Genomic DNA, 18,359 nt, shown 5'->3' with positions numbered 1-18,359 from the left:
GTACTGTAGGCTCTATATCCACATCTCTACACAACTCTATTCATGCGTTATAGGCTACAGCCCCATATCGCAATGCAGGGTTTTCTAGCAATATAGCTTCGATTACAGACCTATATTAATCAGGCTACGGTTGTATACAACTTTATTATTTTAGTTCCTGTATAGCTGTGTAGTATAGGCTAAATAGGCTATAAACCTTATGAATTATAGTCAACACCATAGCTTTATATTATAAATCTATATAGCATAAACAAGAGGACAAAATGAGAAGGAAAACATTTCTAATAGCCCATACCGCACCACGCATAGAAGCCTACCTACAACAACTTTATTAGCCTATGGAATTATTCATTTCCCGGAGCCCATACGCTACCACAGAGAGAACACTTTCTTCTGTTTCTGAAGTATTCATATTCAGATGCATGAGCTTCTCCAGACTAAATATATAAATCAATATCTTTTCCCCTTGGCCATCAGTACAAAGTGAATATGCGAAGTAAAAAAATGAATAAATACAACAACAACAACAACAACAACAACGTATAGACATACTGAAAACAATATGAAATGCATATATGAATAGGCCTACATATTTTCTTCATAAGCCTCCTCCTCCTCAATCAAGCAGAAATCTGATATTCAATAGGCTATTTTCCATTTTTATTAACGATTTTTAACTGATTGTCATCGTGTATTTTTCCAGAACTCTGTGATTTAGCTACGGCCATAAATAGTCTAAGCCTAATAAAGAATGTTTTCTCTGCGGTCTAACTTTGAGACGGTGCTTAATATGTGAATCATTTCAGATTAATTGCGTTTGACCTGTTATCAAGTCAAGTTTTACAACCTGATTATTGCACGAGTGCTTCTTTTATTTGTAATACTTTTACAAGTATTTGAAGTGAAGTTGGTGACTGTGTGTGAAACAGCGGGCTGGCTGCACGTCTTCGTGCGGCCTGTTAAAGTGCCTTTTCACCTAAGATCTCAGTCAACATCCAGACATATTTCACATAGTGCCAAAATACACAACAACCTGTCAGCCCCATACAGCTCCACAATCTGACTTAAAAAAAAAAGTATATTATGTTATCATTTATTATTTATATAATGATATTTTATTATCATTATTTATTGGCAATATAGCCTATAATCAGGGTCCATTTAATACATCTGGATTTCAGTTATTTTATTAAAGAAAAAATAAGCTGATTAGGCCTCAGTTTTGATCAGATAATTTGAAGTGAATTAACAATCACAATGATTTAAATAAGAATCATTTAATGGTGCAAAAGTGATTGAGGAAACAGGTTGGAACATGACAATATGTGTACAGTGATGCAGTGTTCAATTAAAAGGAGGGTAAACAACAATAAGGCAACAACCTTTGCAGGTATCCTTATACAGTATAACTTAGGCTTATACGTCTTACAATGATGTAGGTCAGTGGTTCCCAAGCTGTGGGTGGGGCCCCACTAGTGGGCTGCGAAGGTATTGCAAGTGGGCCACCAAATCATTATGATTTTCGCAAAAATATATTATCATTATGCGAGAATGAAAATTATCCCGTTATTTAATTTGTAAGGCTATTTGTTAATTTGCCTATATTGCGGCCCCTCACTTTTAGTTTCTGATTTCTACTGATGGACAGCTCCTTTATAGGTTAAAATAAAAAGTGCTCTGAGAACACCTGATTTGGCCTCAGTACTGTTTACGGTCGGATGTGATTCTCAACCTGTTTATCAAGGACCCTCATTTAGTCCACATTAGAGCCATGGCCCCATTTGATGAGATTTTTCAGACCCAAATCTGAGAATATTTTGAGTCTGAGAATATTTTCATTGTCAGATATGATTTTCGCCAGAATTTGCATGACTGAATACAGTCATGCAAATATGAGACAACAAAATATGATCAAAGCAGTCATTCATTCTCTCATTGGGTTCACTTCTTGTAAATTAAATAATGGTGAAGTTGATTGATGAATGGTGAATTCATCAATTTGGGGACTCCCTGCAATCCCCTGAAGGATCCCCCACACTGAGAACCACTGATGTGTCAAATGCATTTTATAGCATAAATATAAATATATTAATATAATATAAATATAATAAAACTCTATCTTGCAAATGTTGGGTCTAGGATTTTTCTGGGTTTACCCTCCCATACATCCCCATATCTGTACTATTCTAAGACAGGGGTCTTCAACCTCTTTCAGCCCAAATGACTCCTTGGTTGAAAGAGAGCAGGATTAAAATACGATACGATTAAAATAATATTGTGTTGCATTTTTTTTGCCTATATAACATAACATATAACATAACAACTTTGAACTTCAGCACTCAGTCACAGCTCTAAATTTACATGTCTGTTTTTGTTTTGTTGTAGAAACTGGCCTTTTATTCCAAAATGCAAGACCCCCAGGAGAGGCCCGCCCCGCCCGGCCCACCCGCCATCAAAGAGGAGGACAGGGACCCTCCCCCGGGCGCAGAGTACCTGAGCTCCCGCTGCGTCCTGTTCACCTACTTTCAGGGAGACATCAGCGCCTGTGTGGACGAGCACTTCAGCCGAGCCCTCAGCCACAACGCATACCCCACCCCCAGCAACAAGACCTCCAGAGGTGTGTGTGTCTGTGTGTGTGTGTCTGTGTGTGTGTGTGTGTGTGTGTGTGTGCGTGAGTGTGCATGTATGTGTGTGTGTGTGTGTGTGTGTGTGTGTGTGTGTGTGTGCATGCGTGCGTGCGTGTATGTGTGTGTGTGTGTGTGTGTGTGTGTGTGTGCGTGCGTGTATGTGTGTGTGTGTGTGTGTGTGTGTGTGTGTGTGTGTGTGTGTGTGTGCGTGTGCGTGTGGGTGTGTGTGTGCGTGCGTATGTGTGTGTATGTGTGTGTGTGTGTGTGCATGTGTGTGTGCGTGTATGCGTATGTGTGTGTGTGTGTGTGTGCATGCGTATACCCGTGTGCGCGGGCACGGGTAGGTGAAGGTTACGGTTTAGGGTTAGGCATTAAGGCATAACATTGTGTAATATTTTCAAATTAAAGCTAATGACAGCTGACATTGGAAAGCGTCAACGTTTTCAAATTCAGGTTGGAAACGCTCCTGTGGTTAGAGGACTTGTTGAAATGTTGCAACATAGTTTTGGTTCAGAAATGTTGAGATTAACAACATTAATGTGTGTTTTGCAGAAACATTTTATTCTGCCGACCTGGATTGGTCATCCATTGTCTTCATGCAGACAAGGGGGGCTTTGTGACTACACACTTGACTAAAATGTGAAAATCCTCACCAATCGACTTCAGGTTCAGTCGAGTTTTTGAAAGCCAATTGGATTGATTTTTTATTGATTTTAATTATTTTCCTTTTATGGCCATGACTATTCTCATGCAAACATGTACCAGTATACGTTTGTTTGGTCCAGAATCAAACATGTAGCAGTATTCAATGTGTTTGCCCCAGAATTGTATTCTGGTGAGGGTGGGACACTAAAATCAGTATCAGAATCAGAAATCAGAATCCGAAAGACTTTAATGATCCCCGGGGGGAAATTGGGACAAGTTACAGCTGCTCGCACTCAGGCATGAATATCCACATAACACACATAGCATAACACAGTATCTCCCTAAACGTAAACAGTCAATACAATAAAGTAAAATGCAGTAAAATGCAATAGTGTAAACTAAAATAAGTAGAGTAAAGTAGAATAAAGTATAATAAAGTAGTATGTACAATACGTGTCAAATTGCAGTTATTGCACACTGGAATTATATTAAGTCGACTTGCACATTACATGTGGTTTAGCTAAGGCACAGTTAACCTATCGGCTGACTGAGACTGAGTGTCTCCGAGGTGCTCTTCTTAGTGAGGTGTTAAAGAGTCCAATGGCCACAGGCAGGAATGATTTCCTGTGCCTTTCTGTGTTGCATCTGGGTGAAATGAAAATGAAAATGGGCAAAATGAGTGTAAATCTGTTCCTCCATCATCAGTGGAGTTTTTGCATGCCGCCTCTTGGTTTGTTATCGTGGGCTTTTACTTCTAAGTCTATAAACACTGTTGGAAAAAATGGTTTTAAGCCATCCGAACAGAGCAGAGACTGAGAGTGTTTTCTTTCAGCTTGAGTTGGCAGTCCCTCTCCCTCATCCCCAATCATAAAGTCAAACAAAGTGGAAGTCATGATGAATTAGTGTAAATAACACATTGCAAAAATCATAACAACGCACTCTGTTGGAATGAAAGGATTGCAGGAGTAAAACATTGACAAACAGGCCCGTTTTCAGATCAATGCATTTTACATGTAGGGTACAGTATAGGTTTTGCAATTTTCACTGAGGGTTAGGTTAGTTGGCTTTATGTCATTATTTTGTCTGGACATAGGGATATCTAGTATGTTTCTTTTGTCTGGACATAGGGATATCTGGTATGTTTCTTTTGTCTGGACATAGGGATATCTAGTATGTTTTCCTGTATATTGTCAGATCCATGCTCACTTCTCACTGTCTTGGGGCAAAGGCTCAAAAACAGGTGGTGAAATTCAGCGATGTCTCTATTGACGTTTTATAAAAGTGGTGTAAAAGAAACAGGAATATGAAGGGATGAAAAGAAAGACTTCCACACATTTGGATCAATGTCACTTTTTGTTTATTGCCTTTTCAGCATTTTGCTCATCTTTATTATGTAGACGGGTTTATTTGCAGGACTCTTTCTCTTCTCACATTCAGCACCTGAGTTTCATCTAGAGAGTTGTGAGCCCAAGCGGAATTAATAAGTATCTAATTAATAATTTACTTATTGCGGGGCAATCAGTAAAGCTTTTACTGCCATCAAACAACCATCTGTGGTGATAGGGTTGTCGATCAATACCTATGCCTCAACACTGAGCAGGTGCTGAGATTTCTGTCTGTCAAAACTCACTTTCTGGTCCAATCCGTCCACAGTGATTTCAGTGGGCTGGAGAACTTGCCTTGACAGACAACTCCTTCAGCCAATCAGCATCGCCAAATCCAATCCACATCCACTCAAAAGAACAGGGAAAACGTCTTTTCCACCGAGAAACTGGGCTCTTGCATATTGTTCTTGTGTAATTGTTGTTATTGAGTCTATTTCGACAATAACTGCACTAACGGCTGTTTACTCTACTAACGTTAACGTTACTGCTCGTTGTTTTGGGAGACGCCATGTTGTTTTGCCCTGATTGGCCGGTTACGTTGTCAACTACGAGACAGGTCCCAAATCGCTGTGGGCGGGCTGGAGGCCACACTGATCTGCAGAATGAAACAAAATGAATGTGAGGTCAGGTGATCAGGATTGTTTACCATGCTAGTTGCTAGTTAGTCCCACTGGTTACAAATAGAGGTCATAGATCACGTAATGATCTAGTGTTGACATGCATTGTCCTTTTCCCTCCTTGCAGATGGATCATTCCCCATGAGCCAGAGAAGTTTCCCTCCTTCATTCTGGAACAGCTCCTACCAGCCGTCAGCCTCCTCCTCCTCGGGTCCCCACTCAGAGCTGTCCTTCCCTGGGGACCCTTACTCCTCCACCTCCCTGCACAGCCACCTCCACCAGCCCAGCCCCGATGCCTGGCACCCCTCCCACCACCACCACCATCACCACCACCACCCGTACTCGCTAGGGGGCGCCATAGGCACCCAGGGCTCGGCATACCCACGGCCGGGGGTGCACGAGGTGTACGGCACGGCGTTTGACCCACGCTATGGCTCGCTGCTCGTGCCATCGGTGAGACCACACCATCGGTTGGCTCCCGGCAGCTCGGGTCCGGGGCCGAGCGCCTCACCCTGTGACCTGGGGGGGAAGGGGGAGTCGGGGGGCGGGTCGGCCTGGAGCGGTGCTTTCACCGGAGCTGGCGCTGAGATCGGACTCAACATGGACACAGGTAACGGTCGTCATGCACACTTATGACAAGCTAAGTTTTGTATTGCCTACTGCAGCGCTTCTCAAGAATTTGCTATCTAACTCCCGGGGGGGGGGGTTAACTCCCACGGGTCCACTAGTTTATAAAAATTCAATTGTGCACATTTGTTGCACTTTCTTGTTTTAATATTGTGAATCGTGAATCCAACAGACAACTATGTTGAGGCGCGTTCACACCAAGAATAACCTTGCAAGGCAGCTGGTTTCGCAAGATCACTATCGCGTGAGAAATCCATATTGCTGTGCTCCAAGCTATTATATATATATAATATAAATATTATATATATAACTCTGTCCCAGCAGTGGGCCTGACCAATCTGCAACCAGAGGCAGTGGCGGTATTTAGGTGTGATGCCAGTGAGAAGCGAGCCCGTGATAGATGGTGAGATAGACAAGTGGTTCATCCAATCAACTGCCAGGTAGTTTTTTTTAAATGCATCTGTCCTTTTCCAAACAGTTTTCCAAGGATGAGTTCTGTTCTGTGTAACAAACCATCTGGCAGCGTCAGGGTACACCAAGCATATTTGGAGTGATTTATTTGAACTCTGAAGCATTATCCTCCTTCAGTTTGGTTCTTTTGGCCAGGTCAGAACAATGACATTCAAACTGAAATGTGGGTCTCAAAGCTCTTCCAAGAGAATTGTGGTGTGTTTCATTAGAAATGAGAACGTAATCTAAACCAAATATAGGAAACAATCCCAAAACTTAAGGTTATGAATATAACCCCGGTTTCATAGCAAGGTGATGATGGGAGTCCTCACCATGGGGGAATCTGGGTCTCCAAGAAAGCCAGAAGAACTGCTTTATCTCTATGCCAGGCAGATGCACTGGGGTGGGCAAAGAGTGAATCCTTCCGCCTGTGGGCATAAGGGGGCGTGCCGCCTATATAATGCCCACCAGAAGCTGTCTTCTCGACCCGCCCAGTTCAAGAAGGGTAGACTGGTGAGGACTACCCTCACCTTGTTATAAAACAGGGGTTATACTGTATTCATAACCTTAAGTTTTATCCACAAGTATATCGGGAAGTCCTCACGATGGGGATGTCATATCTCCCGTAGTGTCCAGACTGCTTATCGAACCCACTCCGAGAGGAAGTGACAGGTTCCTCACTGGGGTCCCAAAAGCGCTCGTGCCAGGCAGGGGGGTGTCTATAGTCTATAGAACCGGACAAAGGACAGAGGTGAGACTCAGCTCGCTGCCCTGCAGATGTCCTGGGGAGACACTCCTCTAAAGAGGGCCCAGGGCGAAGACGTTCCACGGGAGTGCACACAGAGCCCCAAGGGAGGCTGTGCACCCTGGCTCGTGCACCCCAAGTTGATAGCTTCCACAATCCAATGTGAGAGGCGTTGTTTAGGGATGGGCATGGCCAGACAAGGATCAGCCCAGGAGACAAACAACTGATCGCCCTTCCTGAGCCCCATAGTTCTGTCCATGTAAGTGCGGACAGAGCATAAAGAGTGAGCCTGCCGTTCCCCAGCAAAGGCTTCTAGAGTGATAGGGAAACAAGCATCCCTAACCTTAGGCATGAAGGTCGTAGTCACCCTCCCATCCCCTGGGGCAAACTGAGTGCACAAGGGCTGGACAGTGAGCGCGTGTACATCACTGACTCTCTTAGCTGAGGGCAAGGCCAGTAACAGTGCTGTCCTCTTGAGAGACAGGGGCTTCAGGCTTGCCTCCTGTAATGCTACAAATGGAGGGCCTTTCAGCCCATAACATTTCAGTAGAACCATAACCAAATCCCAAGAAGGCAACAGGGTCCTGACCTGGAAACAGGGAGACTCCTGTCCTGCGGGCCGCCTTCAAGAAGGCGCAGACCAGTTTATTCTGGCTGGCAGCCTCACCTCCAAGAACGAAATGGCCAGACCTTTATAGTGGTCAATCAGTTCCTGGAGAAAGGTCACAATGACCTTCTCAGAACAAAGCTCTGATTGGTCGCAGTGGATAAGGGGGGAGGGGTAGGAGGGCTGATGTGATGTGTGTGTGTGTGTGTGTGTTTGTGCATGTGCATGTGCATGTATACCTGTACCGCTAGGGTCTCTGGGCAAGGGTAGACCCCCCCCACCCACACACAGTGCCCCGGCAGTGGCGAATAAGTCCACAGAGGCTCTGCCGTAGCGTGACCAAATCTGCTCCACTATCAATGAGTTGAGTTCCCTCCCCCTCCTGATATGTGAACTTGAGTGACTTGAGAGGCACTATATAAATCCAACCAATTAATGAATGAATTAATTCAAATTAATTAATTCAAATGGATCAATTAATTAATAAATTAATAAATAAATTAATTAATTAATAGGGAATTCTTCAGGAGTCATGACGTTGGTAGTGGTCAGGAGAGGAGGTGGGGCGAAACAACTGCTTCAGCGATGATCAGCAACTGAGGGGTGACAGCACATGGAAGAGTTACAACATTGTAAAAAAAAATGAGGGAAATGGAGTGGCTTGAGCTGATTGGATATTGGCCATAGAGGGGAAGCGAGGGAGACTGTGACTGGACAGGGAGAGAGGGATGAATGAAAGGGGCATGCATAGTAATGTATGGGATGATATAACCTGGACTGGACATTGGCTGAGGTAGTCCTCATTATTGAAATGAGTCTAAGACATCACTTACGCCTACATCAGTGGTTCCCAAACCTACAGTAGGGGTATGGGGCGGTACCGGGGGTACTCGAGAGAAAAGAGAACATGGAAAAATGTAAGAATAAATCATGAAAATAAATAAAAAATAATAAATAAATAAAATAAATAATAAATTAAAATAAATCTATATCGGGAGGCACTAATTGCAAGTCTTTTACTCCACTTCTTATTTTGTAATAAAGATACAAATGGGAGTGCTGCATTGGGTCAAGACATCAATATAGGTTAGCAGAGTAAAAATCAGGTGCTCTTCCAGGATGGGGCATATATAGATACAAGATAAAAAAGAAGTAGCTGTCCAATGTGGTTGCAGGAAATTCCCCAGGTGTTGGAGGAGGCAGCAAAAGGAGACATCTGAATTATATTAAAAATCCTTTATTCTAGCAGGGACACCAACGCATTTCCACTCAAAGAGTCTTCATCAGGGTCCCTGATGAATTCCCACCTGGGGAATTTCCTGCAACCACATTGGACAGCTACCTGTTTCTTATTTTGTAATGTTATATTCTTCAAAGGGTGGGTTATCATTCATTCTGGCATCATATGCTATAGTGTTTTCTTACAGTTTTCGAAGCAACATGTTGTAGTCGAGTTAAAGGGGGCCCTTAGATTCAGAAATCATGTGTACTAAAGTTTGAGAGCCACTAGGCCTACAGCAAAGAGCACAGACAAGTCCATCATTTTCAGCCAAAGTGATTTGAGTCAGATGCGTTCTGCCACGTGGTTGAGAAACACTGGTCGAAGCTGAAATCCCATCAGATAGCCTTCTCTTCCTCTAATTATTCATTTCACACTATTTGAATAAGAGCACTGGACACATGGGGATGCCTCTCAAAATGACAGACAATTACAGACACTTTTACAATAAGAAACAATGCTCTTTCTTTAGACTATCCAAAGCAGATTGAAACGGAGATCTATTTCCCTGCCTCAGATCAGCTCACCACAAGTGGCTTAAAGGAACACTCCGCCCATTTTCAACCAGCTTTGTATCATTAGAACATCAGTAGTATATCAGAAAACTGTAAACTGTTTTCAAGTCTGTCATTTAATTTGACAGTTATTGAGTGTTAAAGTGTGGACCAGTGACATCACTGGTCCACACTAACTCAAATTAATAACTCATTAACTCAAATCAACTCTCAATAACTGTCAAACTATTCATAATTCATCTAGTTTGACAGTTATTGAGAGTTGATTTGAGTTAATTAGTTATTAATTTGAGTTAGTGTGGACCAGTGATGTCACTGGTCCACACTTTAACACTCAATAACTGTCAAATTAAATGACAGACTTCAAAACCGTTTACAGTTTTCTGATATACTACTGATGTTCTAATGATACAAAGCTGGTTGAAAATGGGCGGAGTGTTCCTTTAAAGCAACAAACTGACTGTCACTCAGTGCCTTAACATCGGCTGTCAACTTCCTTTGCCAAAGCTGCTGTGCTTTGATCCCTGCCTCGCCTCGGGCCACCTTTCCTCCTGCTTTTATCAACAACACTAGACTGCCGCAGGAAGGAGTCCTATAACCAGGAAGTTAGCATCGCCTGGATGCCTCCTCTGGAAGTCAATGGGATTGTTGTGTGGGGATTTTGGAAAGATGCCTGTAATAAGGTGTTTATGAAACTGACACCTTAAGAAGTGGTGCTCATTTGCTCATTATATTGCTGAACACAAAGGGCTCTGTTTCATAAACTTGTGTTCACCACAGATCTTATTTCAGGCATCTAACCAAAATCCCCCCCAAAACAAAAATCTCATCTAACCAAAATCCCCATCCAAAATTGTATTGACGTCCAGACGAGGGAACCCAGTGTGCTGCTAACTTCCAGGTTGGCCTACAAAAACACATCATCCCTGCAGGTCTCTACTGACATTATATTAATGGAATGGTACTCCACTTATTTTCCTAATCTGCCTGTTTCTCGCTCTTCTCCCCTTCCTTCCTTCCTTCCTTCCTTCCTTCCTTCCTTCCTTCCTTCCTCCGTCCTTCCTTCCGCCGCCTCTCCTTTTGTCTTCTGCTCTTTCCTTTTGTCTTCCTGCTCTCTCCTTTTGTCTTCCTGCTCTCTCCTTTTGTCTTCCTGCTCTCTCCTTTTGTCTTCCCGCTCTCTCCTTTTGTCTTCTGCTCTTTCCTTTTGTCTTCCCGCTCTCTCCTTTTGTCTTCTGCTCTTTCCTTTTGTCTTCCTGCTCTCTCCTTTTGTCTTCCTGCTCTCTCCTTTTGTCTTCCTGCTCTCTCCTTTTGTCTTCCTGCTCTCTCCTTTTGTCTTCTGCTCTTTCCTTTTGTCTTCCTGCTCTCTCCTTTTGTCTTCCTGCTCTCTCCTTTTGTCTTCCTGCTCTCTCCTTTTGTCTTCCTGCTCTCTCCTTTTGTCTTCTGCTCTTTCCTTTTGTCTTCCTGCTCTCTCCTTTTGTCATCCTGCTCTCTCCTTTTGTCTTCCTGCTCTCTCCTTTTGTCTTCCTGCTCTCTCCTTTTGTCTTCCTGCTCTCTCCTTTTGTCTTCCTGCTCTCTCCTTTTGTCTTCCTGCTCTCTCCTTTTGTCTTCCTGCTCTCTCCTTTTGTCTTCCTGTTCTCTCCTTTTGTCTTCCTGCTCTCTCCTTTTGTCTTCCTGCTCTCTCCTTTTGTCTTCCTGCTCTCTCCTTTTGTCTTCCTGTTCTCTCCTTTTGTCTTCCTGTTCTCTCCTTTTGTCTTCCTGCTCTCTCCTTTTGTCTTCCCGCTCTCTCCTTTTGTCTTCCTGCTCTCTCCTTTTGTCTTCCTGCTCTCTCCTTTTGTCTTCCTGCTCTCTCCTTTGTCTTCCTGCTCTCTCCTTTGTCTTCCTGCTCTCTCCTTTTGTCTTCCTGCTCTCTCCTTTTGTCTTCCTGCTCTCTCCTTTGTCTTCCTGCTCTCTCCTTTTGTCTTCCTGCTCTCTCCTTTTGTCTTCCGCTCTCTCCTTTTGTCTTCCTGCTCTCTCCTTTTGTCTTCCTGCTGCTCTCTCCTTTTGTCTTCCTGCTCTCTCCTTTTGTCTTCCTGCTCTCTCCTTTTGTCTTCCTGCTCTCTCCTTTTGTCTTCCTGCTCTTTCCTTTTGTCTTCCTGCTCTCTCCTTTTGTCTTCCTGCTCTCTCCTTTTGTCTTCCTGCTCTCTCTCTTCCTGCTCTCTCCTCTTGTCTTCCTGCTCTCTCCTTTTGTCTTCCGCTCTCTCCTTTTGTCTTCCTGCTCTCTCCTTTTGTCTTCCGCTCTCTCCTTTTGTCTTCCCGCTCTCTCCTTTTGTCTTCCTGTTTTCTCCTTTTCTCTTCCGCTCTCTCCTTTTGTCTTCCTGCTCTCTCCTTTTGTCTTCCTGCTCTCTCTCTTCCTGCTCTCTCCTTTTGTCTTCCTGCTCTCTCCTTTTGTCTTCCTGCTCTTTCTCTTCCTGCTCTCTCTCTTCCTGCTCTCTCCTTTTGTCTTCCTGCTCGTTCCTTTTGTCTTCCTGCTGCTCTCTCCTTTTGTCTTCCCACTCTCTCCTTTTGTCTTCCTGCTCTCTCCTTTTGTCTTCCTGCTCTCTCCTTTTGTCTTCCTGCTCCTCTCTCCTTTTGTCTTCCCACTCTCTCCTTTTGTCTTCCTGCTGCTCTCTCCTTTTGTCTTCCTGCTCTCTCCTTTTGTCTTCCGCTCTCTCCTTTTGTCTTCCTGCTGCTCTCTCCTTTTGTCTTCCCGCTCTCTCCTTTTGTCTTCCTGTTCTCTCCTTTTCTCTTCCGCTCTCTCCTTTTGTCTTCCTGCTCTCTCCTTTTGTCTTCCTGCTCTTTCCTTTTGTCTTCCTGCTCTCTCTCTTCCCACTCTCTCCTTTTGTCTTCCTGCTGCTCTCTCCTTTTGTCTTCCTGCTCTCTCCTTTTGTCTTCCTGCTGCTCTCTCCTTTTGTCTTCCCACTCTCTCCTTTTGTCTTCCTGCTCTCTCCTTTTGTCTTCCTGCTCTCTCCTTTTGTCTTCCCACTCTCTCCTTTTGTCTTCCTACTCTCTCCTTTTGTCTTCCTGCTCTCTCCTTTTGTCTTCCGCTCTTTCCTTTTGTCTTCCTGCTGCTCTCTCCTTTTGTCTTCCCGCTCTCTCCTTTTGTCTTCCTGCTCTCTCCTTTTGTCTTCCTGCTCTCTCCTTTTGTCTTCCGCTCTCTCCTTTTGTCTTCCTGCTCTCTCCTTTTGTCTTCCGTTCACTTCTTTTGTCTTCTCGCTCTCTCCTTTTGTCTTCCGTTCTCTCCTTTTGTCTTCCCGCTCTCTCCTTTTGTCTTCCGTTCTCTCCTTTTGTCTTCCCGCTCTCTCCTTTTGTCTTCCCGCTCTCTCCTTTTGTCTTCCTGCTCTCTCCTTTTGTCTTCCCGCTCTCTCCTTTTGTCTTCCTGCTCTCTCCTTTTGTCTTCCCGCTCTCTCCTTTTGTCTTCCCGCTCTCTGATTTTGTCTTCTCGCTCTCTCCTTTTCTCTTCCTGTTCTCTCCTTTTGTCTTCCTGCTCTCTCCTTTTCTCTTCCTGCTCTCTCCTTTTGTCTTCTGCTCTCTCCTTTTGTCTTCCTGCTCTCTCCTTTTGTCTCCGCTCTCTCCTTTTGTCTTCCTGTTCCCTCCTTTTGTCTTCCTGCTCTCTCCTTTTGTCTCCGCTCTCTCCTTTTGTCTTCTGCTCCCTCCTTTTGTCTTCCTGCTCTCTCCTTTTGTCTCCGCTCTCTCCTTTTGTCTTCCTGTTCCCTCCTTTTGTCTTCCTGCTCTCTCCTTTTGTCTCCGCTCTCTCCTTTTGTCTTCCTGTTCCCTCCTTTTGTCTTCCTGCTCTCTCCTTTTGTCTCCGCTCTCTCCTTTTGTCTTCCTGCTCCCTCCTTTTGACTTCCGCTCTCTCCTTTTGTCTTCCTGCTCTCTCCTTTTGTCTTCCGCTCTCTCCTTTTGTCTTCCCGCTCTCTCCTTTTGTCTTCCCGCTCTCTCCTTTTGTCTTCCTGCTCTCTCCTTTTGTCTCCGCTCTCTCCTTTTGTCTTCCGCTCTCTCCTTTTGTCTTCCTGCTCTCTCCTTTTGTCTTCCGCTCTCTCCTTTTGTCGCCGCTCTCTCCTTTTGTCTTCCTGCTCTCTCCTTTTGTCTTCCCGCTCTCTCCTTTTGTCTTCCGCTCTCTCCTTTTGTCTTCCGCTCTCTCCTTTTGTCTTCCCGCTCTCTCCTTTTGTCTTCCACTCTCTCCTTTTGTCTTCCGCTCTCTCCTTTTGTCTTCCGCTCTCTCCTTCGCTCTCAGGTCTGCAGCCGCAGGATAAGAGCAAGGATCTGTACTGGTTTTAGAGACTCTTCCACTTCCCTCCTCCTTCAGCTCTCTTCCTCTCCCCACTCTAAATCTGTTGTTCCACTGTGCGGGACGAGACACTGACAGACCCGCACGTGGGACCGACAGGCAGGCGGGGACAAGACACTTGACGGACCCGCACGAGATGCAGGCAGACACTGGTTCTGTGCCGTTAACGGCTTGTCGTCCTCTTACAGCTCAACGTTACGGCGGACTGTGCGGCTGAGCTGAGCGGACACAAAGGAGAGACTGTGGCCTCGCGGAGAGAAGAGGGGGGTCCAGGCACACGGACAAAGACAAGGCTCTTTGTGCTTGCTTGACAGGCAGGGACAACAGACTCCGCTGTGACAGCCTGGAGGACGGGCGGGCAGACGGACGGAGACACATGTCCTGACAGCCTCCAGAGACACAGAGTGTGAAGGGCTTGGCAGGACTTCGCCTCGCCGGGACAACTGGGCAACACACGCCCAGAGAAGTGGCTGGGAACAAGGAGGCGTCGGTGTTGACCAAGGGATCTATAAAGAAGGAAGAGACATCACTCATGTCACAGCGTTCGAACTTTGAGACCAGACTTTAGGGTCAGTTCTATATTGAAGTGAATGGGGCGGGCAGGGTAACTATAAACCATCCTATCTGTGTCGTTTCACCTTTGATTGAAAAATGCTTCCACCAGATTAAAGAAGAGACATGATGTGATGTAGACTTATGTTATTGTATGTAAATATGCACGTTTGTTTTCCTTATTATTGATCGCCATGACTCTGTCCAACAGCTGCATATAACTCAACTCAAGCCCCGGTTTGGTCAAAGATAGGTAGATTAGCGAAATACATCATCATGGTACATGACCAAATGGGGCATCAGTCAACATCATGTATTTTCTTTCTCTTCTTTTTCGGTGGAAGCATTTTCAAACAAAGGTGAAAGGACACAGATGTGATGGTTTTGAGTGGGACTGACCCTGTCTGCCCCATTCACTTCAATAGAACTGAGGCCAAAGTCTGGCCCTAATGCAACAGCGCTGTCATGTGAGTGATGTCTTATCCTTCTTATTACGGGGCCTTGGTGTTGAGGAGGCATTTGACAGACGGCGACGTGCAGGAGGAGTCCAAGCCCTTCAGTTTGCATGAGGCGCAGGTTCAACATCAACCCAAACAAAACAGACGTTTTGATATTATGGCACAGTACACGAAAACATATTGAAACAGCTTCTGGATAATGCAGGTATAGCAGTAGGTATAGCAGCTATGGACGACCACCATCTCATTCTAGCACTATATTTACATAGCAATGTCATATCAACATGTATTCAAAATGTTTGGTATGACTTAAACGAGAACCACCGAAAAACAACGCTGATTTATTTGTGCATGAAGGACATCGCTGATCCACAACTTAACGTAAATCAACTCTCAATTACTGTTAAACTAAATGAATGCCTGCAAAACTGTTTATAGTTTTTGGATATGTCGTATGCAAAGTAAATCAGCATTGTTTTGTTTTGTGTCACTTTAATTTTGGTGTCCGACTCACTAGGTTAAAGTAAGGTGCTGGAGGTGAGCCATCAAAAGAGAGGAACTGTCTAAGAAAGTCATAAATATAGACTTCGCTGAACATTTTATTTAATTGACCAAAAGCTGTGGCGGTTCGGAGTCTTGTGCCACAATAGCACCTAACTGAAAAGCACTGCAGACAGTTTCTTATAAGTTTCAAAAGTTTGAATGACGATGTTGGTTCTTGGACTAGGTTTATAGATGAAGCCTGTGTGTCTTGTCTTGGTTGTTCTTGGACTTCTGGGCCTTTCTGTGTGGAGTTTGCATGTTCTCCCCATGCTCCACTGGGGTTTCCTCCACATAGGAACCCCCGCTAAAAAAACATGCAAAAAAAAGTTTGAATGACGACTGCTGTGTCCATGCTCACACTGAGTTCCATCAACATCTATTTAACGGCAAAGTGCTGAGCCAGACCCAACTACCACTACAACACCACACAACTACCACTACAACACCACCACACAACTACCACTACAACACCACACAACTACCACTACAACATCACACAACTACCACTACACCACCACACAACTACAACTACAACACCACACAACTACCACTACAACACCACCACACAACTACAACTACAACTACAACACCACACAACTACCACTGCAACACCACACAACTACCACTACACCACCACACAACTACAACACCACACAACTACCACTACAACACCACCACACAACTACCACTACAACACCACACAACTACCACCACTACAACACCACCACACAACTACCATTAACACCACACACAACTACAACTACAACACCACACAACTACCACTACACCACCACACATTTCCACCACACATTTCCACCACACATTTCCCCACAGAGTGGACTGGACTGAGCTACGCTCCTTTGTAGAGAGGCAAAGTGAACGTCACTTCCTGCTTTTCTCCCTGTACCCCTCCCTGAAAAAATATGAATGGCGGTGGACGGAGAATAACGTTACTTTTTGGATCCCGTTTGAATTGTGCCACGGTCACAGTTTGTCGCCAAACTGTTGCACTATAAGTTATAAATCAGAAAGACTACATACACTGTCGCCTAAGTGACGTCACTTTCTCTACCGGCAAAGCAATGCCACGAGCTTCCACAAGCTATAGTTCTTATACGAAGTTAAGCTCTACGTTTCAGTTTGACGACAAACTGTGACTTTCTTGACATGCAAAGTTATGTTTTAAATTGACAAAATTAACGTTGGCCCCCCATGGCACAATTCAAACGGCATCAAAAAAGTAACGTTATTCTCTGTTCACCGCCATTCAGATTTTTTTCAGCGCTGGTACAGGGAGAAAGCAGGAAGTGACGTTTCACTTTGCCTCTCTATTGTGAAACTGGACTTGATTTTATGGTGACAACAGGCATGGGGGGGTCACTAGAAATATGTGAAGAAAAACTGAATGAACAGACAGACAGAGGGGGGGAGAGAGAGGGGCAGAGAGAGGGAGGTGGAGAGAGAGAAGGAGGGGAGACAGAGGGAGGTGGAGAGAGAGAGAGGGAGGGGAGACAGACGGAGAGAGGCAGCATTTCCGCTAGCACTCACAGCTGCAGGACATCGTGTCCTTTAAGATTTCAAATAAAGGACAGGTGGTATAAATTCAGGACACATTAAATCTGTGTTTATTGAGCTTAAAAACCTACGCTGCGCTATGTGGTGTGCCGATGGTCCAGCTGGTCGTCTCGTCCAGGCGGAAAACACTATAGCGTCCCGATAATATAATAGATCCATGCGTCCACCTTAGCAAGCAGGCAGAAAACACTAGCCTCTAGCTACGGTAACAAGCAGGCGGAAAATACTAGCCTCTACATTAGCATCAGGCTACAGTTCTCAGATGATAGGATAGCATTCAAAACTTTAGCCATACAAAGACACTTAGTACAAATGAGTCAGGCTAATAAGAGTACTAGAAAATAGTAGACTTGGCTTGCTTTGGGTAGCTACCCACTAAGTTAAGAGGAAAACACACATGCGCTATAGACGGTTTTCACCTGTGTGTTGCGCAATAGCCACAACCCCTCAGCACGGCTGTATTCAGACCCGAATTATAAACCGGAAATCAGAGTACGTTATAAACGTTATAAACAACTAACCAACGCTGGCGGTCCGTATGGAAACAGTGTTACTTGAAATGGTTAAAAGTTAAATCAATTTGGTCATTCAGTGGCATTTTACTGCCATGTAAAGTAACTAACGTTAGCCGCTAGCATTAACCGTAGCCGTCTATATCAGTGCCCCAGGGCAGAGCAGAGCAACACAAACCTCACTGCACTGTCAAAATCCCAACACTGAGTCCCGCCCAGCTGCCCCATTAGTCAATAGCATTTTAGAGAAACGTGATGTACCTCTCTAAACTGATCAATCAGAAGCAGCTAAAGACGAGCAGGACTAGCAACTTAGTTTGCCACACCTCGTGTGGAGCTGTTTGACAGTGTTACCAAACTATAAAGTGACAGCTCAATATTCTACGGAAACCCTGGAGAGGGAGAGGGAGAGAGAGAGAGAGGGAGGGGGAGACAGAGAGAGAGGGGGAGAGAGAGAGAGAGGGGGAGAGAGAGAGGGAGGGGGAGAGGGAGAGAGAGAGAGGGAGAGGGAGCGGGAGACAGAGAGAGAGGGAGAGAGAGAGAGAGAGAGAGAGGGATTTCTTGTTAGATGAATGAGGAGAACGGCGGCTATTTGAAGCCACTTGACTCTTTCTCTCTCTATTCCCCCGCAGCTGTCAACGACAACTGCTCTTCAACTCACTGAACACACACACACACACACACACACACACACGGACACACGGACACACACACACACGCACACACACACACACACACACACACAGGCTCACACGCACACACACACACACACACACACACACACACAGACACACACACACAGGCTCGCAGGCACACGCACACACACATGCACGGACACACGCACAAACACACACATAGTGCAAAGTGTTTGAGTGAGGCCTGTGGACTTCTGACCTATTGGGACAACTGGTCTGAT

General features: G+C 44.9%; 1 protein-coding gene across 1 annotated transcript in view; it reads left to right on the top strand.

Annotated features, from left to right (window-relative positions):
• The window catches only part of vgll2a (vestigial-like family member 2a), a gene marked incomplete at both ends in the record, with an annotated part of 13,868 nt that extends 75 nt beyond the window's left edge, over positions 1 to 13,793 (top strand). Inside the window, 3 exons of the mRNA XM_083643142.1 lie at positions 2,386 to 2,617; positions 5,402 to 5,884; positions 13,750 to 13,793. Coding sequence (XP_083499268.1) covers positions 2,386 to 2,617; positions 5,402 to 5,884; positions 13,750 to 13,793 — 759 coding nt within the window. The remainder of the gene's footprint in view (positions 1 to 2,385; positions 2,618 to 5,401; positions 5,885 to 13,749) is intronic.
• Positions 13,794 to 18,359: the final 4,566 nt, after the last annotated feature.

The sequence above is a fragment of the Poromitra crassiceps genome (assembly GCF_964638095.1).
Source record: "Poromitra crassiceps genome assembly, chromosome: 9".
NCBI classification, from domain to species: Eukaryota; Metazoa; Chordata; class Actinopteri; order Beryciformes; family Melamphaidae; genus Poromitra; species Poromitra crassiceps.
Note: the sequence above shows the minus strand (reverse complement) of the source record. Positions and strands in the feature narration are given on the sequence as shown.